Source organism: Pleurodeles waltl, chromosome 5 (genome assembly GCF_031143425.1).
Source record: "Pleurodeles waltl isolate 20211129_DDA chromosome 5, aPleWal1.hap1.20221129, whole genome shotgun sequence".
NCBI classification, from domain to species: Eukaryota; Metazoa; Chordata; class Amphibia; order Caudata; family Salamandridae; genus Pleurodeles; species Pleurodeles waltl.
Genome location: NC_090444.1, coordinates 404320497 through 404345333, shown reverse-complemented (window position 1 = coordinate 404345333; position 24837 = coordinate 404320497). Strand labels below are relative to the sequence as shown.

General features: G+C 43.2%; 1 protein-coding gene across 1 annotated transcript in view; it reads right to left on the bottom strand.

Moving 5' to 3' along the window:
- Positions 1-4000: 4000 nt before the first annotated feature.
- FERMT1 (FERM domain containing kindlin 1) overlaps positions 4001-24837 on the bottom strand; it is a 219813-nt gene continuing 198976 nt past the window's right edge. The window contains exons 14-15 of the mRNA XM_069234152.1: positions 13541-13682; positions 4001-5997 (exon numbers count right to left, since the gene is read on the bottom strand). Coding sequence (XP_069090253.1) covers positions 5824-5997; positions 13541-13682 — 316 coding nt within the window. The 3' untranslated portion in view covers positions 4001-5823. The remainder of the gene's footprint in view (positions 5998-13540; positions 13683-24837) is intronic.

Below are 24837 nucleotides of genomic sequence, written 5' to 3'. Positions count from 1 at the left end.
AAAAATCTACTTTATTATGGGTGTGAAATTAATACAAATTGACAAGAAAACCCTGTGTTATATCATTAATTTTGGACATGTCCTGTTTGATTTGTGCCTTAGTTAGCACCATTAAAAAGAATTAAGTCTTAAACCAGTTGTATATTCACATCATATATAAATATATGCATAGAAGAGCTTCAGGTCTGCGGTGGTTCTTGTTTCAGAAAATTGCTTTTAGTTATCTTCCTTAAATTCATTGACACAGGGTAGTTAACACTATAATACTTGCACATTCTTATATTTTTGTTTTTCGTTCCATCTCAAGTATTAACAACAGAAAGGATTGCGAAAAATTATTTAGTAGCTGTAAATGTATCCCCAGCTATCCCTAACAATGTGACTGAATCATCTTTTTTATTTGATGAACCTGGAATATCACTTCTTTTGGAATAGTGTGAAATTCTAGTCTTTTTTCTGCTTGGGCAAGACACTAATCTTTAGTGACAACAACGGTATTCTGTATTAGGTCATTATTTTAGGTCTTGAACCTCAATTTGGGCGCAGAATGGAGCCATGATGAAGCTAAAGGTTTTATGTATAGAGTATATAGTATGGCTGTTTATGCTACAACGCGTCCTATACATTTAATTGGTTTATTGTAAAATTCAAAGGCATGGCACTTCCATGTTGGTTGGTTGGTGGTCATTACGACCCTGGCGGATTACGTCCGCCAGGGCCGGGGGACGCGGTGGCACCGCCGACAGGCCGGCGGTGCCCCGCGGGGCATTCTGACCGCGGCGGCTTAGCCGCGGTCAGAGAAGGGAAACCGGCGGTCTCCCGCCGGTTTCCCGCTGCCCCCAAGGAATCCTCCAAGCCAGCGCAGCTTGCTACGCCGGCTTGGGGATTCCGACTTCCCCTCCCGCCATCCAGTTCCTGGCGGTTCTCCCGCCGGGAACCGGATGGCGGGAGGGGGAGTCGCGGGGCCCCTGGGGGCCCCTGCAGTGCCCATGCCAACGGCATGGGCACTGCAGGGGCCCCCGTAAGAGGGCCCCAAAATGTATTTCACTGTCTGCCTTGCAGACAGTGAAATACGCGACGGGTGCAACAGCACCCGTCGCACCTTCCCACTCCGCCGGCTCTATTACGAGCCGGCATCCTCGTGGGAAGGGAGTTTTTCCCTGGGCTGGCGGGCGGTCTTTTGGAGACCGCCCGCCAGCCCAGGGAAAAACTCATAATACCCTCCGCGGTCTTCTGACCACGGAGCGGTATTATGGAGGGCGGAATTCTGGCGGGCGGCCTCTGCCGCCCGCCGGAATCGTAATGAGGGCCTTTATGTCTACGAAGCAGATCAAGACTGGCCATTCTGACATTTTCCTGAGGATAGCAGGCAATAGAGCTGGATGGGCTACCATGGCTTGACCTTGAAGCCTCCGTTATGCCCCATTCTAATTGCGACCTCCTGCAGTATGGGCTAATTTGAGGATTTCTGTGAGAGCGGATTTTGCTTTCCAGTTCAGCCCAGCCAGAAGGCAAACGGATGTAATAGTATACTATCAGAATGGTGAATACAGGTGTAGGATCACCACCTTAGATGGATTTAGCATTCCTTTTGGCATTATATTACTATACAGATTGAATGGCAAGGTGCTGGTAAGTTTACAAATTCATGTTGGATCCTGTCTATAGCAATGAGAGAAAATAAGGCTGTGGTAAAGAAACCTGATGGAAATAAGGAAGTAATTTTCTAGTTACTATGTGCTAATGTAATCAACAGTGTTTATTAATGTTTTCATGCCCAATATCTGAGTCTGATAAAGGCAAGTACTTATTCGTCATCTTATTGAAAGGGTATATAAGAAATTCTCTAATCTATTTTTTCTAAATCTGAAAATTTAGAAACTACCTTTCCTGGAGAAATCAGAGTTAAACTTCTTATTTCACACTCTGAGGGGGAAGTCATTTCTTGGAAATCCATAGGAACTTTACATTTGGTTAATGTATGACTAGCACATTAGCGCACAGACACACAAACACACACCTGTAACCGCTACCCATTTAGGCAGTAGACTATCAGTCTTGCAGAAGACCTACCGCCTACCAATTTCACAGAGTCATCCTACCAATTTTCATATGAGCTTGACAGGAGACAACCTATCCTGCTCATGTGAAATTTAAAACTTAAAACAACCAGCCCCAAGCAGCCAATCGCCTATTATCTGGGCTAGGGGCTCTGTCAATAAGAGCAATTAAGACATGAAGGGCTATCTCGTGGTGTCTTTGGCCAAAGTGGTACAGACTTGCTGTATTGGTGCCTACTCAGAACAGACCTGCACAGCGACCGGATTATTGAGCATCACAGGCTGGCTGGTGATTTGGGGGTGACTGCTCCCTCATTGCTGAGGCCTCGTTCACTAAGGACACAGGCCTTACAGAAGGTAATTAGTCCTCTTCCACTGAAGTTTCCTCTCTGGGACTCCTATCACCACAGTAAGCCACTGCTGTTGAACACAGTGAAAGAAATGTGCTCAATTACAGCCGGCGAATTGCAAGAAATAAAACACACAATACTTCTCCATTTTCTTCTCACCAGAGGATGGATGGCTGAACAGAAAGCCTGTGATTTATTCCCTTGTTCCATTTTAAACATACTGTTATCATATAGAGGCATAGTTCTAGTGCAGAGTGTTACATGCAACGACATGCTGCCCATGCTCCTTGTAACATAGTAAATAGAGTCTTATGCATCAAAAGAGCACACCAATGAGAGTTTATGTTAAGGTATTTATCTTGAAATGAGCATGGACATCAAAGTGCAAGTAGTAAAAACAAAATGTTGACAATGTGTTAAGAAGAAATAAATAAAACAGACAGAAGGCTACAGTTGGTGACAGCCGCAAGAGGGAACTGGTGAAGATGTGAAACCGGAATGAATCAGAGAAAGGGGGTAAGAGAGTGGAGTGAAGATTAGGGTTAGATGAAAGAAGAGATAATGATAGGGTGAGATTGTGGTAAGAGGAAGTAGGATGATGAGACACAGCAGGGGTGATGGACAAGCATCGTAGAGGGGGGGGACAAAATCATAATGGGGAAGAAAAGAGGTAGGTGGTGGACACAGATAAGGTTTAAAGAGGGGGGGTGCTTGAGAGCAAGTGGAGGATCAAAGGAGAAGATTCATAATTGAGAAGAAGAGGAGTGTCATTTGGAGAGGAGCGAAGGAAGATTAGGTGATAGGATGAGAGGGGGTGATTCTTCATTGAAAGAGAGGAACACAGGAAGGGGGAGGAGAGTATCTCTTTGTGTAAAGAGGACTTTGGACAGGTGGGGCCAGATTTACAAGAAACTGACGCAGTGCTGCACCAAAATTAGCGGAATGCAGCATACATAGAAAAAGCAAAAATGAAGAGGAATAAAAGTATTCTTTCTAGTGCCGTGCTAACGCCACCCCTGAGGTGGCGCTCATTTTTAGTGCTACCACAGATTTACGCCTTGTAAATCTGGGGAAGAATCAAAAGCATAGGCTGTTGTGGTGAAACACCCACTTCACATCCCTCTGACGCAGAAAACTGCCTCAGAGGGGCCCATATTTACAAGGAGGCATAAAGCCACAAAAAGTGGCATTAAGCCTCCTTGTAAATATGGAGAATTGGTTAGCGCCACCGAAGTGTCGCTTTAATGAAAGGGCACTTTCCCTTGAGGACTGAATCAAGATTTGCAGCCTAAAAGTCACTCGTGGTGAGGCAGGTGCAAGCTGACTTTGCTCACCCTGGATCAATCAGAAATTTGTAAAGCGCACTGCTCACCCATGAGGGTCTCAAAGCACTGAGGAGGGAAGGGGGGGGAGAAAGGGAGGATTTACATTGAATTTACAAATTCCTGATTCATTGGCTGCTTGGGGCTGGTTGTTTCAAGTTTTAAATTTCACATGGGCATGATAGGTTGTCTTCTGTCAAGCTCATATGAAAATTGGTAGGTGGTAGGTCTGGATCAATGTGCTTTAGCATTTGTAATAGGCCAAGAGGATCAAGGCAGCTGGAGCAGCTGCAAATCGCCTTTGAGCGCACTAACAGAGATGTGGCCTTGCTCCACTTCACCTGTGCTAACACAACTAAAAACAAAAATTTGTAAAAACTGATGACTGAAAGATGTTGTCTCAACTGACAAAAAGCAGTAACACCATATACAGGGGCTTCTCATGCGACAGCTCCCTCTTGAGCTTCATGTCTGATTTAATTTAAAGTGACAACATTATGTAAATAAATTTTGAAATCTAAAAGAAATCCTGCCTCTATTTGGTCACAGAATGTTGGCAAGTATGCTCACATGGGCACAGCACACACACGTTCTGTGCACACTAGGGCATTAGACTGTTACAAATTGTGCATACAGTGCAAATTCATACGCTACAACCTTTTCCAGATGCAATTGTGTATTACGCTTGCAAAACTCTTTGCGAATCTGCCTCAGTCTCCCAAGAGCAGGCAATTCTTATGAGAGGGATCTTAGTTGAGGTTGTAAGTCAAGGTTTGAAAGTCATGTTGTTTAAAGTACTTTACCAAGTAAATTTATCTGCAAAAGGCTTTCTGCGTGAAGTGATGAATCACTACTGGAAAAAAGAAAGTGTTTAGGTCCTCATTCAAAAGGGTCAGTAACATCTGAAGGTAAAAAGACCTGGGAAAATTCGGTTACCACGCAATCTATTTTCTCTGAATGATTTTATTTCACTTTTCCAAGTGCTTCAGGTGGGAAGGAGGGATTGAGCATATGGTTTCAGTTGTATTACAATGTAGAATTAAACGTGTGTCCCCTATTTCTGACTTGTCCCTGAAAAGGTTTTATCTCATACTTTGTCTGGGAGAAATTGTGGATACCTTGAAATTACTACACAAATCAAAATGTCCAACTTACCGCCTACAGCATTTGCACCTGATATGACATTCACCCACCCACCCAGAATGAGGCGATTAGAATTCTCTTACATAAAGACGCCACTGAATATTAATTGCCCATCGTCAAGGCAATTGTATCGCACAAAGCTATTGAGCTCAATTATAAAAAGAAAGCACTTTGGCCATGTAGTGTTCATACATCTGAGTATTTTATATATCACAAGCAAGCTGCTTTTCGGCTGCACCAGCTGTCATAGGTGAGGTTTCTATAGTGCCACACTTCATTGCTGACACAGAGTACCATTGCACATTTGCCGTGCAACACTCAGGTGTGGCACTCTAGAAGCCTCTACACGGCCGCTTCCCAAAGTGCCAGGCTGGAGCCGAAGTGGAAGTTTGAAAGCGAGGCTGTACGTACAAGCAGTCACTACTGGAAAACAGGTTCCACCTACGGAGTCCATTGATAGCATAAATCAGCTTGTAACATGAGTGCACCGACAGGACTATAGCAGAGTCCTGTGCTCTAAAAAAAGCTAGACAAGAAATATACCCCTGCTTGAGCTACTGCTGCTATTATTGGCTTATTGGTTGAAACTAGATTGTGAATGAAGGGAAGCCAAGGCTACCTTCTAACAGACTGATTTGCCATAAAATGAGCTGGTTTGTATTACAGAGGCTGTTTTAAAATGTATTTACAGTTCCCAGAAAAATTACTTTTTGATATGTCAAGTTCCCATACCAACTGATGTCCACAAAAGTCTTGTATAATACATAGAGCAACAGCCATCCCTGAACAGCTGCATTTGTGAGTTATGATGAACTTGCAAGTTGTTCTCTTAGATTCAAAACAGTGCCGAAGAATGTTTGGAGATGCAGAAACGTCACCTGTGGAAACAAGTGAGTAATTTGATAAAAATAAAATCCTGGAGGAAATAAATGAAGGGGTGTAATCTTCTCACTCCTTGCCTCCAGTTAGTTTATGGAACAGATCTTCATCTAGAGTCTCGTTGTGGTCTTTAGAGCGCGTAGATAGAAAGATATAGCCACCAATGTATTCGTGGACAATCTTGCAGCCTGCACTCAGGCATTCAAATGCAATGGATACATTCTGGTCAAATTCAATAGCAACCTGAAACACAAAAACACAAAGGGCTTAGAAAATGCAACATCAAATAGCAAACAACCTGAAGCCTTGTCAAATCGAGGTGGTAACTGTGGTCTCCATAAGAGTATTGCGGCTTAGAGATCATGGAAAAGCAAATGTCTAGTGATAAAATATTACATTTATACCAATTAATGTCTACCATGCAGAAAGCCAAGAAATGGATTAGTTTTTCAAGTTACCTCTATCTTAATCCTCATGATGGTATAGTGTTATAGGGCCTCATTATGAGTTTAGCAGTCTTCCGACCGCCAAACTTTTGATAGCGGTCGGATCACTACACTCCTGGCGGTCCAACCGCAGGGTTACAACCCTGGCTATTGGACCTCTAGGGGACCGCCGCCACTGCTGGGATCATGGATCCTGACTGGGTGGCAGCAGTTGGAGTCGTGGCCAGCCATGGCAGTGCCCATGCAGCACTGCTTGCAGATCACGAGTCCACTTTCCGCCAGCCTGTCCATGGTGGTTTAACTGGTGTTGCTATTCCCGCCCGAAGTTGCAAGGGTATGCCCGGACATGGGTCCCTTGCCTACTGTGCCACTGGATTCAAGCTAGCCTGGCTAATAAAGGGTGCTACTCCAAAACCTGTCCCAGGATGCTTGTTTCTTGTCTTGGTGGGACCTGGCCTGGCAGTTGAGGCTGGACTGTTCCCATAGGTAACAGAGTCAAGACTGATTTGCATATGGCTGGGTAGAAACTGAGTGGCATGGTGATCGAAAGAAAGATGGATTTAACCCAGATCTGTGACTGGGGTGAGTGCTTGAAAAGTTTCAGCAGTCTGTCCATCATCTTGTTGTGTTGTTATATCTGCCCGAAGTGGCAAGCATGGCCAGATGTGGGTCCCTTGCTCACTGTACCCCTGGATTCAAGCTAACCTGGCTGATAAGGGGTGATACTCTGAAACCAGTCCCAGGAAGCTTGGTCCTGGGAGAACCTGGCCTGGCTGTTTGGGTAGGACTGTTCCCAGGGGGAACAGACTCAAGCCTGATTTGCATGTGGTTGGGTACAAACTGGGTGGCATGAACAATGGTTTTAACTCAGATCTGTGACGGGGGTGAGTGTGTGAAAAGTTTCAGCACTCTGCCCATCATCTTGTTGTGTTGCTATATCCGCCCAAAGTGTCAAGCATGCCCAGATGGGGGTCCCTTGCTCACTGTGCCCCTGTATTCAAGCTAACCTGGCTGATGAGGGAAGATACCCAGAAACCAGTTGCAGAATGCTTGTTTTCAGTCCAGGGAGGTCCTGGCCTTGTGTGTTAAGGCTAGTCTGTTCCCATGGGGAACAGGGTCAAGACTGATTTGCATATGGCTGGGTCCAAAAAGGGGTGGCATGATGAGTAAAAGAACGATGGATTCATCCCAGATCTTTGACCGAGGGTGAGTGTTTGAACCGTTTTAGCACTCTGCCCATCATCCTGTTGTGTTGCTATGTCCGCCCTAAATGGCAAGGGTATGCCCAGACGTGGGTCCTCTCCTCACTGTGCCAATGGATTCAAGTTAGCCTGGTTGATGAGGTGTGATACCCTGAAACTGGTCTCAGGATGCAGATGATGGACTGAGTGCTGAAACTTTTCAAACACTCACCCACGTCAAACTTTTCAAACACTCACCCCTAGTCACAGATCTGGGTTAAATCCATTGTTTCTTTGCTCACCATGCCACCCCAGTTTAGACCCAGCCATATGCAAATCAGTCTTAACCCTGTTCCCCATGGGAACAGTCCAACCTGAACTGCCAGGCCAGATCCTCCATGGATGGAAACAAGCATTCTGGGGTAGAAGGGTAGACGTGTAGAGAGGTCGAGGTAGAGAGGTAGAGAGGGGTCAAGGTAGAAAGAGGGGTAGAGATAGCGAGAGTGGTAGAGGTATAGGTAGAGGTGTAGAGACAGAAGTGTAGAGAGTTAGAGGTCTCGAGAGTTAGAGATAGAGAGGTAGAAGCAGGTAGAGGCAGAAGGAGGTAGACATAGAGGGAGGTAGAGAGGGAGAGGTAGAGAGATAGGTAGAGGTAGGGAGAGAGAGGAAGAGAGGGGGTAGAGGTAGAGAGACAGAGGTAGAGAGAGAGGTAGGGGAGAGGAAGAGAGGGGGTAGAGGTAGCGAGAGAGGTAGAGGCAGAGAGCGAGAGGGGTTTGAGGTAGAGAGAGGGGTAGAGGTAGAGAGAGAGTTAGAAGTATGGGTAGGGATGTAGAGAGGTAGAGAGAGGTTGAGAGGTAGAGGGAAGTAGAGGTAGAGGGGTAGAGGTACAAAGGGAGAGGGAGATAGAGGTAGAGAGAGAGGTAGAGAGAGGGAGGGAGAGAAAGAGAAAGGTAAAGAGAGAGGTAGAGAGAGGTGTGTAGAGAGGTAGGGGTGTGAAGAGGAGGATGAGTAGAGGAAGAGAGGTAGAGAGGTACAGGTAGGGGGAGAGGTAGAGAGGGAAAGAGAGAGAGAGGGGGTTGGAGATAGAGAGAGGTAGAGTTAGGTAGAGGGAGGTAGCAAGATAGAGAGTTAGAGGTAGACAGAGGTAGAGAGAGGGGTGTAGAGATGTACAAAGGAGGAGGTAGAGAGTAAGCGAGGTAGAGAGGTACAGGTGTAGAGAGAGGGGTAGAGATAGAGAGTGGGTTAGAGGTAGAGAGAGAGGTAGAGGAGTAGAGCGGTAGAGATGTAGAGAAGTAGAGTTAGATAGAGGTACAGTGAGGCAGAGGTAGAGAGATGTGTAGAACTGTAGAGGAAAAAAAGGGAGGTAGAAGTAGACGGTAGAGCTAGAGAGGTAGAGGGACGTACAGATAGAGAGGCAGAGGTAGCAAGGTGGAGGTAGAGAGAAAGTTGGAGGTAGACCGAGAGGGGAGAGAGAGAGCGAGAGAGAGAAAGTTGGAGGGAGAGAGAGAGAAAGAGAGCGAGAGAGAGAGAGAGCAAGAGAGAGAGCAAGAGAGAGAGCAAGAGAGAGAGCAAGAGAGAGAGAGAAAAAGATCCAAGAAGAAAGCGCCATAACAAACAAAACCTGAAACCTTCAGTATGTTGTCACTGGTGTGAACACATTGCTATGAATAACCAAAAAAGAACACTAAGGCTGCAATGGCCACACAGGAGGAAGGGCCATCACAAGTTGTAACAGGAGGAAGCGTGAATGTAGTGTGATGGCCAACAAAAATGTTCTCTTATTGAAATTGCCTGGGAGGGAACTAAGCGCACAAAGGAGGGGCACTTAGAAAAATGCACCAATAAAAAGAAAGCATTTAAGACAAGCACAACAGTGAATGAATGGCATAGTGGGCATGGTTAAAGCCTACAGACTGAATACAGCAGGTCTTGCAGACAGCGCATGCCCAGTGCCTAGGCTCGACCTAAAAAACGACAAAAAGACTATTGATAATTTAAATTATCTCTACCTACAATCACAATAAAAGTCATGGCTACCACTTTGAGTGCCCCTGCTTCAATTGGCTGCCCATAAAATAAGCAGAATAAATCTCTGTTCAGCACAATAAGCGAGACAGCACTATTTTGGCATTACAAATGGCCTACTGCAAAGAGCAGTGGTAAGTGTCAAATGTGGTAAAAACATGTCACCTTTTACACATTGCTTTTCTGGACTTCAATTTTTTCAATAGAATCATGGAAATAAAATAGTGTGGTATGGAGGATACCATTCAGAACAAACAATGGCAAAGCCAATAGGTCTGCTTTTAATGCGTGAAAACATGCAAAAGGACATGCCCAAGTGCATGCAAACCACGGTTCTGTCTCTGGCAACATATCTCTTTCCATGCCTTCTAAGTCTGTGCGCTGTTTTGTATTCTACAAGCTTGTAAAGCTTTTGGCATGCAATACTACAAGCCTGGGGAATAACCTAGGGCAAGGACATTGAAGTGCTGAAAGAGGAAGGCTGCACAGATATAAAGAACAAAGAGTCTGCACATTTATTTTTCCTGTGCAAGTGTTAGCACATTAAAGCTAGACATTTTGGCTTTGCCAATGTGTTTTAGTTAGAGCAGAAGACAAAAACTAATATGGTCAGGGTGCAGTGGACTCAGGTTTAGAGCACTAGTAATTCTATTTACTGTAATTCTATTTTCTCAACCTTTTCAGGTTGCACAGATGCAACAGTTTTTGTTTTAGCCTGTTGATGCAAACACTGCTCTACCCCCTTTCTAGGCTATACCCACAGTATGAATCAGTTCCTATTGACTCCCACTAAAACTCTACCTTCCTGTAAAAATACTTAAAATGGATGTCCCTGGGAATAATGACACCAACTGTTGATTCCTGTGTAATGCTGAATATGCCTTTGAGAAAGCCGTGAAGCTCATTTGCAGAGACATGCTTTAGTCTCACGCAGATGATCTCTGTCTGGCAACTAAATAAGCAAGAGCATTTACAATTACAGAAAGAACACTGCAGCCACCTTTGTAATACCAGTGTCTAACTAGTTAAAATACCAAGAGTAAACAAGCATTTGCAATGCAACGGGTCTCGCATTTGCTCGAGTTACAGCTATTAGCGTTGTAAACTCCTTATCAGACTTTTCTTGCCATATAAATTGAAAGAAAAAAAACAAACATGATCGTTCTATGTAAAACCTGAGTGTGATCTAGCTGCATGGAAAATAAAAAGATAAAGTAGTTCAGAAACCAGGCTGAAAACATGGAGCCTCGTATGTTTTCAGTAGTTGGCCAGTGCGTTTGAGGAGGGCTAAACACTAGAAAAAGCATGACGTATGCATGCCTTTCACTAATGAAAGCAAGCAGATTCTAAAAGTCAAGCCCACGAACCAATGAAAGTGACAGGCATGACATGGGTGTGGTTAAAAGCCTAAAGATAAAGAGAGATCACAATAGGGACGGAGCGCTTGTGCGCGCGACCCTAATTATGCACAGCAGACAAGGGGCCACATGTTATATGTGGCAACTTTAATAAAGTTAGTATTTTCAAGAGTGTTTTGCTTGGCATATCTGAGCTGGTATTTGTTTGTAGGCCGCCCCGGAATTGTAACACACCTACACTAGCTGCCCTTGGGAGGTTTCACTCAGGCTTCAGAGAAGAGAATTAGTGTTTCAATTTCCAGGTCTGTCACACCCCACCTTAATGAGCACTTAAGAGATGGATGGGCTGGGAATGAAAAGATGTATTTGAGACATTTAAACAATTCCTCTTAGCTATAACTAATCTGACGCACTCCACTCACAGCCCAGTATTTTCTGTTATTATTTTATCCTGTGCAGAATAACTCGGTGACCAGGACTGCTGTTCTCTTAAGCGCATAGATTACCAAATTGAGCGGCTTCCATGGTAAATCACATAATACTAGTTACGCATAATAATGCTTTGATTGGAATAAATCCAATAAATGCCCAGACCCCAATGCTATTTTGTAAACAGCGAAATACGTACAGCATTACATTTTGGGGAACTTAACACTACAGCAGATCTTAAATACTTTACAGCACAATAAAAAAAAAACAGCGAGAGTTATGACACAGCCTGTTACTATCAGCCATGACGTACATTAGAAAGGTAATGTGGGTTTAAGAAAGAACTACTGCAGAATGTATATTTTCATTATCAAAAACGTTAAGCCATTTCTTCTGAGGAGTCAGAATAGTCATTAATGGCTGGGAATTTATTGGGCCAGATCTTAAACTAATGTGAATGATTCCATGTGTTACTAATGGCTTCAGCCAAATGTGCCAATGTCTGAGAGTTCTACTAAATCTGAGGTAACAGTCGAGCACTTAATCTCGACAGATGAGCAGCCATTTACCTGACCAAATCCGATAATAAGGTGGACTGCAGGGAGAATGAACATCCCGCACCAAATTTGAACATTTTAATAGACTGGAATCCCTGCTCGCTACAATTAATCTAATGCAGCATTGCTGAGGAATGAAATTGTATTTATCACATTAATGTGAAATATCAATGTCCATTATTATTACGCAGTCTATATATTTAAATCTGATGAAGGAAGTTATCCCTTGGTGGCTTTAAGTGAATGGCATTGAAGGGAGGCCTGTCAAAGTGAGAATCTGGGGGATTTACTGCTTACAGTATTGGACATTGATTTTAATGATGCATATGCTGAGGCTGCATTACATCTTTATGGCCTGGAGGTCATATTAAGGGATTGTCTGCTAGAGGTGACCAATCAACATTACGGCAGCCTCCTTTCAGCAGCTGTTCATTAACAATGGCACCAAGGCAATGAAACCCGTCCGCCTGAAAACACAGTTTGCGTTGTCTACACCACCTGACGGCTGTCAACAGGCTCAGAAACCACATTAAAAATAAATTATCCATAGGTTTACCCGTCGGAAAGATACATTTGGTGCATCCGACTGTTGCAGCGATTTCGAGTGACAGGGGTGCCTATCATGTTCTCATAGTAGGGCCAAACAGCTGCACGGAGATTCACCGCTCAGCAAGGCCGGAAGACCTTGGCACTTTCAGGCGCAGGATGAATGGAGTGATAGGAGGCAGCCTTTTTCTGCTTGGCTGCAGCCCTGCAATGATTGCCACACTGCTGAATTGACAGTTGCCCTCTTCCTTCGAGTGGGATTGAGAAGTGGCTGAAACCATATAAATGCGCCTGCTGACCTACCGTTGCCCCATTAACAGTTCAATTTAGTTCTTTTGGCAAGTAGGTTATTAGTTGGTTTAGTTTCTAGTTGATTGGTCCCCGGGGGTTAAGCAAAGAGAGATTTAGTTAGTGTTGCACAAAACATAAAACTACGCAGTGATACGTTCTTTTTAATTAAAGAATGATTTATCTCTTCAGCCCTGATCCGTTTTCATTGGCACAAGTTATGGCTGCGAGTTTTCTTTTATGTGCTGGTGTTGTTTACCCAGATTAAACAAATCTAATGAGAATGCTGTTGTCCTGGAAAGGAGAAGGCAGGCGACAACAAGCAAGATCGCACTGCGAAAAAAAGAAAAAGATAAAAAGTAGTCCACAAACCTGACGGGAAACATCGAGCCTCGCATGTTTTCTGTACTTGGTTGCTGTGCTCGAGGAGGGCTAACCACCGGAAAAGGCAAGACGTATGCATGCCTTCCACTAATGAAAGCAAGCAGATTTTGAAAGGCAAGCCTACGAACCAGTGAAAGACACCAACATAACATGGACGGGGCTATGAGCCGTTTACTATTTACTAAAGCATCTCGCAAGCAAAACGCATGTGCAAGTGACGCAGGCTCGACCCTAAAAAGGGCTTTTTCTTAAGTTGTCCATAATGTAATACTTGCAAAGTTAGATCACAGAATACTGTTTAGTTGGTGTAAAGGCATCTGTAAATGATACCAGTACATCTGCATACTTTTAATTACCACTGCTGTAATAGTTGCCTCTGTAGTTTTCATGTGTAGTATTTTGATATGACATTTAGAACAGGATTACAACCATTCCAGCAAGTATCTATGTTACAGTCGATTACATTAAATTTTTTAGGGTGCTGTTGCCAACAAAACTCGTTTCTTTCTCTATGTTCTGATAATTAAAGTTACATTATGTCCTAAATAAAAACTGAAAAAGTGTAGTTTTACCTCTTTTATTTCCCAGTTTACATTCCATTGCTTCATGTTTGCGAACATCCATCGTGTGTTTGGGACGCCAGTGGCAATATCTATTCTTATTAACCTGTTGTGTGACACTCCAAGTAGATCTTTGTTCTTGCTTCCCTTAAACCTGTAATAGAAAAATAAGTGAACCAATATGTATGCTACCTCGATATCTTGGCTTTTATTTTTTTATTTCGTGCTACACATCTTTTGTTGCCAGAACATCAATTACAAAAATAATAGACAGTAAGTATGCATAGGCAGGGCACAAGTCGAGGGTACACGCAGGTAGAGGACATCTACCCACTGTTTTTACATGGTGGACGCTCTTTACCCTGCAAAGAAGTTGCTCCCCTCAGAAATATGTTCTACTTGTCCCGGTGTAATTTTCAGACACCGGGACACATTAAGCAGTGCCTGTAGGATGTTTGCTTTCGTAAGGAGTGGCAATGGGCAGGCAGTGAGGGGGCCATATCAGATTCCAGCTGGGCCCATAACAAAGGCCAAATTTAAGGGGACATCAGTCCTCCTTTTGTTCAAGTATCCTGGCTGGTAGCTATCTTGGCCCTCACACCTAAATGCAAACGCTATGGAGGGAAAACAAAGGCTCACAGCTTGTTATTACTCTGCAGGTAGCTAAGAGAGGCATGCTTTTAACTTTGTTAATTCCCTGAATATGAGATATGCATGCACTGTAAGAACGTTAGATGTAATGCTCTGTCACAGTATTTTCACAAATAATTATTTAAATGCCACATTGTGTTTTACTTCTTTTAAAGCTCTACTCATCCCAATGCAAGGTGTCAGAGCACTTTGTCACATGTACACATTATACATTGGCAATAAATCATGCAAGTTTGTAAATCATTGCATGGAATGTGTTACATAACACTAAGGGTAACAAGGTGTAGCCGTAACATGTCCTTCATATCTCAGTGTGCTGTATTAGGAGTACAATTTATAAACTGCAAGTAACAAAAGGATCTCTGTGTTAAAAGCAGTAACTCATTTAGCTAGCTACATAAAATAAAAATCAGCATTACATGATGTGCTTTGCAGGAGACATATTAACCTCTATGCTACTTTGATTCAAAACTGAGGCTAGATAAACAGAGCTCTCTCCAGCAAATGTGTTAACCTCCAGAGTTATCTTTCAAATTTATTATTCCCTGACATTTTCTGAGCACACAACGATCTCTGCAGCTGCTGCCTTCACCCCATGAAATATTTCCAAATGCAGACTTTGCAAACAATTGGGCAGAATACATTTAAACTCTGTGGTTCTCCTCATTGCCAATTTCTTTGTGGCAGAGTTTTATACATATGTATAAGTTGAGGTCCAGATTTTGCGTTGGGGTTGCATTACTTTTTTGGCACAACCCCAACGCAAAATCTCATTTGTTAAATCTTGTAATGTGCTCAAAGGCACTCATGATTGACCTGCTACACATGTGTATGAGGTGATCAGATCTGATGTCACTTCTTATAATGTCACTTCCCTGTGAGGTCTTGGGTTGTGATGCCACTTCCTGTGATGCTACATGTGATGTCACACGTATGGATGTCATTTGCATACTGCCTAACTTGGTTAGTCCCCCACTTTTTTTTTTATTTTTAGGACTTGTGCCCTGTGTACAGGCAAGTACAGGCTTACTTCTTAGCTCCATATATATATATATGTCAATTAAGAATATATATATATATATATATATATATATATATATATATATATATATATATATAAAAACAAGCTCGCAGCTCCTGAATGCTGGCAGTGCCGATAAGCAGCATCAGGCTGTATGCTGCTATACTACCAGAACCGACCTCAAAACATTTATAGAAAAAGTAGTGGCACTCCATGGATACAAATTGCAGCAATGTATTAAAAGTGTAGAGGACTGTTCAACACCTTTTGGCATAGGTTGTACCTTTGCCACAAGTGTTTTGAGGCCAGTTCTGCCGCACACGCGCACACACACACACACACACACACACACACATATATACATATATATATACACACATACATATATATATATATATATTCACTGAAAAAACAAAGGTTATATAAACATTATAGTTAGGTGAATGCGTCCGTGACAACATTAACATTTTGAACTTAAAAAACCCACAAATTTAGCACTTATAATTAGTAGAGTTAACTATAACTTGTGCCTGCCATGCACTGCTTTTGACCTCACATACTACATCACTCATGATATGTTATGACATCATTTACGACACCAATGATGACATCTCAAATACCATCACTGAGCTTACCCAGTGTACATCTGTTCGTGGCATGAGACGCTGCAGATTCACATGCTGTGCATTATCCTGCCATCTAGTGTTGGGCTCGGAGTGTTACAAGTTGTTTTTCTTCGAAGAAGTCTTTTCGAGTCACAAGACCGAGGGACTCCTCCCTTTTGGCTCCATTGCGCATGGGCGTCGACTCCATCTTAGATTGTTTTCCCCACAGAGGGTGAGGTAGGAGTTGTGTATATAGTAAAGGTGCCCATGCAATGGAGTAAGTATGTATGTACATAATGTGTATAAAAGTAGTATATATTTACAAATGTACAAGTTTAATCAATTTATAATGTACAAGTTTTATCAACTTATAACGGCTACAGGCTCCCGGGGAGGCGGGAGGGCGCATGTGAATCTGCAGCATCTCATGCCACGAACAGATGTACACTGGGTAAGTGACATTTTCCGTTCGATGGCATATGTAGCTGCAGATACACATGCTGTGCATAGACTAGTAAGCAGTTATCTGCCCAAAAGCAGTGGCTTAGCCTGTAGGAGTTGAAGTGGTCTGAAATAATGTTCGTAATACAGCCTGTCCTACTGTGGCTCGTTGTGTTGTTAACACATCTACACAGTAATGTTTTGTGAATGTATGAGGCGTAGACCATGTGGCTGCCTTACAGATTTCTGTCATAGGTATATTTCCTAGAAAGGCCATTGTGGCGCCTTTCTTCCTAGTGGAGTGCGCCTTTGGCATAATAGGTAGATCTCTTTTTGCTTTAATATAGCAGGTCTGAATACATTTCACTATCCATCTGGCAATGCCTTGTTTGGATATTGGATTTCCTGCATGAGGTTTTTGGAAGGCTCCAAACAATTGTTTTGTTTTGCGAAACAGTTTTGTTCTTTCAATATAATACATTAGTGCTCTTTTAATGTCTAACGTATGTAAGGCTCTTTCAGCTATTGAGTCTGGTTGTGGAAAAAAGACTGGGAGTTCCACTGTTTCGTTTAGGTGGAACGGTGATATAACTTTTGGTAAGAATTTGGGATTTGTACGGAGAACCACTTTATGTTTATGTATTTGTATAAAGGGTTCTTGTATAGTAAATGCTTGTATTTCACTCACTCTTCTAAGAGATGTGATAGCTATTAGGAAGGCTACTTTCCAGGTTAAGTACTGCATCTCACAAGAGTGCATGGGTTCAAATGGTGGACCCATGAGTCGTGTTAATACAATATTGAGGTTCCACGAGGGAACTGGTGGTGTTCTCGGGGGTATGATTCTTTTTAAACCCCCAATAAATGCTTTGATGACTGGGATTCTAAAGAGTGATGTTGATTGTGTAATCTGCAGATAGGCAGATATTGCTGTGAGATGCATTTTAATGGAAGAAAATGCTAGTTTAGATTTTTGTAAGTATAATAAGTAGCTTACAATGTTTTTTGCGGAAGCATGTAGTGGTTGGATTTGATTATTATAGCAGTAATAAATAAATCTTTTCCATTTGTTTGCGTAACAATGTCTTGTGGTAGGTTTTCTAGCTTGTTTAATGACCTCCATACATTCTTGTGTAAGGTCTAAATGTCCAAATTCTAAGACTTCAGGAGCCAGATTGCTAGATTGGGAGATGCTGGATTCGGGTGTCTGATCTGTTGTGTGTGTTGAGTTAACAGATCTGGTCTGTTTGGTAGTTTGATATGAGGTACTACTGACAGGTCCAGTAGTGTTGTATACCATGGTTGGCGAGCCCAGGTTGGTGCTATTAGTATTAGTTTGAGTTTGTTTTGACTCAATTTGTTTACCAGACATGGAAGGAGTGGGAGAGGGGGAAAAGCGTAAGCAAATATCCCTGACCAACTCATCCACAACGCATTGCCCTTGGAGTGAGGGTGTGGATACCTGGACGCGAAGTCTTGGCATTTTGCGTTTTCTTTTGTTGCGAATAGGTCTATTTCTGGTATTCCCCAGCGTAGAAAGTAAGTTTTTAGTATCTGGGGATGAATTTCCCATTCGTGTGTTTGTTGGTGATCTCGACTGAGATTGTCGGCTAACTGGTTTTGAATCCCTGGGATATACTGTGCTATTAGGCGAATGTGATTGTGAATCGCCCAATGCCAATTTTTTTGTGCTAAGAGACACAGTTGTGATGAGTGTGTCCCTCCCTGTTTGTTTAGGTAATACATTGTTGTCAGGTTGTCTGTTTTGACAAGAATGTGCTTGTGGGCTATTAGCGGTTGAAATGCTTTCAATGCTAGAAACACTGCTAACAGCTCTAGATGATTTATATGAAGTTGCATTTGTTGAGCGTCCCATTGTCCCGGTATACTGTGCTGGTTGAGGTGTGCTCCCCACCCTATCATGGAAGCATCTGTTGTGATCACGTATTGAGGCACAGGGTCTTGGAATGGCTGCCCTTGGTTTAAATTTATAGGATTCCACCATTGAAGCGAGGAGTGTGTTTGGCGGTCTATCAACACTAGATCTTGAAGTTGACCCTGTGCTTGTGTCCATTGTGTTGCTAGGCACTGTTGTAAGGGCCGCATGTGTAGTCTTGCGTTTGGGACAATGGCTATGCATGAAGACATCATGCCTAGGAGTTTCATTACAAACCTCACTTGATAGTGTTGGTTTGGGTACATGTTTAGTATTACATTTTGGAAGGCTTGTACCCTTTGTGGACTTGGAGTGGCAATCCCCTTTTGTGTGTTGATAGTTGCTCCTAAGTATTGTTGTATTTGACATGGTTGTAGATGTGATTTTTGGTAGTTTATAGAGAACCCTACCTTGTGAAGGGTTTCTATGACGTATTTTGTGTGTAGAAGACACTGTTGCTGAGTGCTGGTATTTATTAACCAATCGTCTAAATAAGGGAATACGTGCATGTGCTGCCTCCTGATATGAGCAGCTACTACTGCAAGGCATTTTGTGAATACCCTTGGTGCTGTTGTTATGCTGTAACACTTTGAATTGGTAATGCACGCCTTGGATTACAACCATCAAGTATTTCCTGTGGGAAGGATGTATGGGTATGTGAAGATAAGCATCCTTGAGATTTAATGTTGACATGTAGTCCTGTTGTTTGAGCAAGGGAATCACGTCTTGAAGTGTCACCATGTGAAAATGATCTGATTTGATGTAAAGATTTAGTGTTCTGAGGTCTAATATGGGTCCCAGTGTTTAGTCCTTTTTTGGAATTAGGAAATACAGGGAGTAAACACCTGTTCCTTTTTGATGGTTGGGTACTAGTTCTATTGCTTCTTTTTGTAACAATGCTTGGACTTCTAGTTGTAACAGATCTAAGTGTTGTTTGGACATGTTGTTTGCTCTTGGAGGCACATCTGGTGGCAAATGTAGGAATTCTATGCAATAACCATGTTGGATAATGGCTAGGACCCACGCGTCCGCAGTTATGTGTTCCCAGTTTTGGTAATAATCTGTGAGCCTCCCCCCCACTGGTATTGTGTGGTGGGGGTTTGTGACGTTGAAGTCACTGTTTAGTTTGTGGGGTTTTTGTGCTCTGGAATTTCCCTCTTGTTTTAGGGAACTGTCCACCCCTATATTGTCCTCGAAATCCTCCTCTCTGATATTGGCCCTGATATGTGGGTCTGACTTGTGAGGTGGAAGGCTCTGTGGTCTGGGCCCGAAACCCCCCCCCTAAAGTGCGGCTTCCTAAAAGTGCCTCTGCTCTGTGGGGAGTAGAGCACGCCCATGGCTTTGGCCGTGTCAGTGTCTTTCTTCAGTTTGTCTATCGCTGTATCCACTTCCGGCCCAAACAATTGTTGTCCGTTGAAAGGCATATTCAGCACAGCCTGCTGGATTTCTGGCTTAAATCTGGAGGTCCGTAGCCACGCGTGTCTCCGAATGGTTACCGCCGTGTTTACTGTCCTGGCCGCCGTGTCTGCTGAGTCCATAGCCGACCTTATTTGGTTGTTGGAGATAGTTTGGCCCTCCTCAACAACCTGTTGGGCACGTTTCTGGAACTCTTTGGGAAGGTGTTGAATGAGATGTTGCATTTCATCCCAATGTGCCCTGTCGTATCTTGCCAGTAGAGCTTGCGAATTGGGAATTCGCCATTGATTGGCTGCCTGTGCTGCCACCCTCTTGCCTGCTGCATCGAATTTCCGACTTTCTTTGTCGGGCGGTGGTGCGTCTCCAGAAGTTTGTGAGTTTGCCCTTTTCCGGGCTGCTCCTACTACCACCGAATCAGGAGTTAACTGTTGTGTAATGCACACAGGGTCCGTAGGGGGAGGTTTATATTTCTTCTCTACCCTAGGTGTGATGGCTCTGCTCTTGACTGGGTCTTGAAACACCTGTTTGGCATGTTTTAACATGCCTGGCAACATTGGCAAACTTTGGTATTGGCTGTGCGTAGATGACAGGGTGTTGAACAAGAAGTCATCTTCTATGGGCTCTGCATGCAATGCTATGTTATGAAAAGCAGCTGCCCTGGAAACCACCTGCATGTACGCAGTACTGTACTCAGGTGGTGATGGCCTTGCCGGGTAGCAATCCGGACTATTATCTGAGATCGGTACATTATACAAATCCCATGCATCCGGGTCATCTTGGCTCATCCCTGTGTGCGTTGGTGACTGCATCATTGGGTGTGTTGCTACTGGGGACAGATGTGGCGATGGTGATGGCTGTGGAGAAAACTGTGGTGGTGTTTTTTCTTTAGCCACTTTTGCTTTTGGCAGCATTTCCGCCTCATGGAATGCGAGCTTCTGCTTCATCTTTATTGGAGGAAGAGTTCTGATTTTTCCCGTGTCTTTTTGTATATGGAGCCTTCTCTGGGTATGGTCTGGCTCTCCAATGCCCAGTTCTTGTTCAAACCTGTGGCCTTGTAATTGTGGGAAAGGCCTTGTTCATCTGTATAGGAGCTGTGATTCGGCTCCGAGGCTGCATGTTTCAGCACCAAAACCTTTTCGGCAGTCTTTTTCGTTTCCGAGGAAACCTTTTTGGCTTTCGGGGTGCCAATCTCTCGGTGTCGAGTCTGGTCGGAGCCGGTATCTCAGTGCCGAGTCTGTTCGGAGCCGGTATCTCGACCGGAGTCGGATGTCTTCAGCTGCTGGGAGGCCTTTTCGGTGCCGATGTTTGGTCACCGTGTTTTCGGGTAAAGCCATGGCCTGTCGGCGGTGGCGTCCCCTTGGCCTTCATGATTTTCGTGTGAGTTTTTGCCGGGGCTGGTTTACTCACTGTTTGTTGCGTCTTTCACTGCTCACTCACGGACTCGTCAGAGTCCGAATCTCGAATGGAGAATGTCTCCTCTTCTTCGACGTCGGTGTGTCCGGCCGGTGTCGACGCCATCTGAAGTCTTCGAGCTCTACGATCCCGCAGTGTCTTCTTGGATCGAAATGCCCGACATGCCTCGCAAGTATCCTCTTTGTGTTCGGGGGACAAACACAGATTACAGACCAAGTGTTGGTCTGTATAAGGATACTTAGCGTGACAGTTGGGGCAGAAGCGGAAGGGGGTCCGTTCCATGAGCTTTGAAGATGGACGCGGTCGGGCCGACCAGGCCCCGCCGAGGAGTGGAAGCCCCGAAGGGCTGCCGGAGCTCTTCTTTCTTCTGTGTCGATGTGCTAGCACTAACCCGGTACCGAGCGCAAACAATACCGTCAAATTTTCCGATAGATAACTATCATTTCCGAACCGAAACATGGAGCGAAGAGGAACACGTCCGAACCCGATGGCGGAAAGAAAACAATCTAAGATGGAGTCGACGCCCATGCGCAATGGAGCCGAAAGGGAGAAGTCCCTGGGTCTCGTGACTCCTAAAAGACTTCTTCGAAGAAAAACAACTTGTAACACTCAGAGCCCAACACTAGATGGCAGGATGATGCACAGCATGTGTATCTGCAGCTACACATGCCATCGAACATATATATATATATATATATATATTTATATTCTCAGGGTAAGTTGATGTGAAGTGAAAAATAATAAATGATACACTTTTCACCCGTTAACTTTTTTTCTGTGGACGAATCTCCATAAAACTTGCCATGCTGAAATGTAGCAGACTGAGTTGATGGATTGCCAAGCTCTGCAAATCCGTACACTAGCTCAAAAGTTTTAAGCAAATCCCCAAAAAAACTTTTCAATGGAAAGTGCATATGAACTGTGACGAACTGCTGCATATCTGTCTGTCTATCTAAGTTCACTGAAAAGAACAGTAAAACGCGAGTCATGGTTCTGGCTCAAACTCATCAATTCACTGGAACTGACCAGCAAGGGTTAATAATACATGCATGCTATAACTGTGCCACCAGCCATGCTCAAAAAGATCAATTTGGTAAAGGTACAGGAAGAAACAAAATAGCAATTAAGATAAAAAGATTGCAAGTGGCATGATTTATGACATGCATTGTGTGCATAGCTAAGGATTTCTGTCAAATTTAATTGGTTTAGTGATACTCTGCTAGAATCATAACTCACTTTTTAAATTGTGGTTTTCTTTTTGCTAAACACTATATTATGGGGTACAAATACGAATAAATTCAGGCCTACTGACTGTCCACCATAAAAGCAGAAATATGTCATTACTACTCAATGCAAACAACATTAAAACCAATTAAGATATTATTGAATGCCATTTCTAGATAGTACTAACAGCACTATATCAGTGCTATTGTTGACAATTTTCATAAAGTATTACATGATGCAAAGCAGCCTTAGGATCGACAAACAAAAGGCCCCTGCACATCTGAGGCATGAGGCTAAAAGGCTCAGGCCCACAAGTCTTTAAAGCTAATATGAACAACGTCATCAATTCAGCCCACAAGCAGACTTAGACCGCGCCAATGGGAAATTCATTTAAGGGCCTGCTGCAGTCCTGTCAGCCATAAATACACTTTATATCATATTTGTGGTGCACGCCCTCTCTGGGGTATTAGAAGCTAATTATGCACATTTTGAGAGCCCTCTGGGCTTGATTGCACAAGTCTCTAACACAGCAGATGCACCTCAAGGCAATTGCTTTGATGGGCTTCTGGCAGTCAGCTCCTTGTTCATGGGCTTTCAGGTGCTTCATCTTTTTTTCTTACATCCCAGTGGGCACCTAAAACCACTGCTGGTTGAGGGCCACAGGGGATATGCCCAGCTATGCTTCTTTGGGTTGGTTCAGGAGCTAGCAGCCACAGTTAGCTTGGATGGGGAACAGCTTGCTATGCTACCCTCTCCTCCTAGAAACAGGGAGTGCATGGTGGTGTAGAGCAATCCTACCAGGTCTTTGGCCGTTCAAATGAGCATAATCAATGTAGAGCATTGTGTTATTCACAGTTCTCAGGGTGGAGGGGGGCCCTAGAGACAATGTTCTATAGTGTGCATCAGTGCTTATTTTCACTTGTCTATTATTCCCAGGGCTTTGGTGTTTCCCAGGTGTGAGCTAAATGTAGAGCAACAGTCCCTGGGAAGTTAGAGGACCCAGGGAAAATTTTAAAAGATTTCAATGTGGAGCAGTGGTGGGTAATTATCATGGCGCAAAACTTGTGAGTTTCAAGAAGGTTACCAATTACATTCTTCCGCCCCAAAACTTTTAAAATATGGTTGACAGAACAGAAGACAGACTTGTGATTTTTAAATGGCTGAGTGTTACCCATTTAAATTGCACCCAGCTCCTTTTTTTTTTTTTTTTTAAACACTAATATCTCAAAAACTTCTGACTCGACTTACACCAAATTTAAAATGTCAGAGGTTCTGAGGAAGGGTCTACTTTAGTGTAATCTGTTTAGGGTTTTTTTGCTCTATCTTTCTAAAACATTTCCTATGGGAGCTAAAATGGGAAAGGACCCACTATTTCACTCCTCTCCTAACAGAGATATATATATATATATATATATATATATATATATATATATATATATATATATATATTACATCATGGCTGTGGAGGAGGTACCTTGTTACATAGCGATGACAAGTCATAATGTGATTGGCTAATGACTGCCTTTATAAAAGTTAAAGGCAGGCATGCTGTTTTTAGGTACACTGTTTTCTGTGTTTTCTCCTTAGATACAGGTAAATATTAGGGTTTTTACTTCCTCCCTAGCTTATTACCACTTTAATAGAGTGGTATTAGGTAGGGAAAAATATTTAATAGTTTCTATATATTTTTTTTTAATGTATGGAATACCACTGCACTGCCTTGGGAGTACCAAGGTACCCAAAAAAAAAAAAAAAAAAAATCACTTACAAAAATTAAAGAAACAGTGTTGCAACTCATATTTTATAAATATAATGTACTTTAGTGTATTTTCCTTATTTAACATATGTAAATCATCAGTAAAATATCTATGGAGTACGGCGATGATACCTGCAAACTACTGTGATACTTAAAAATATATATATTTTTTTTAATGCACAGTTCTCCCCCAAACTGCTGTAAAAATATGTAGAAAACCATGAATACATTTCTCTACCTATTAGCACTCTATCCTACTACACTCTACCCTATTCCACTGTACAACATGCCATTCTAGGCCACTCTACTATACGAATTCCATAGTATGCCACTCCACTTATTTACCTACACTGTAGGCCAGTAACAGTTAACATTATTCCCCTCCCTACACCACTCGACTGTACGAGTCTCCACTGTATGCCACTACAGTGTACCCCATTACACTGTAACCTCCTGTACTCTACAACACTCCACTCAATGGCATTCCTTGCTACAACACTCCAGTCTATGTCACTCCAGTCTCAGCTTTTCCACTGTACGTCACTACACTGCACCTTCCTCCACTATACACCACTTTATGCTATTCCACACAATCCACTCAACTCTACCCCACTCTGTATGCTAGTCCACTATATGCCACACCAGTGCCAGTGCTTTCCACTGTATGCCACTACAGTGAACCTCACTCCACTCTATGCCACTTCACTCTACAACACTCTACTGTATGCCACCCCACTCTATGCCAAACCACTGTATGCTACTCTACTCTATTCAAATGTATGCCACTCCATTCTAACACACTCCAGTGTATGCCAATGTACTGTACCCTGTTCCTATGTATGCTAT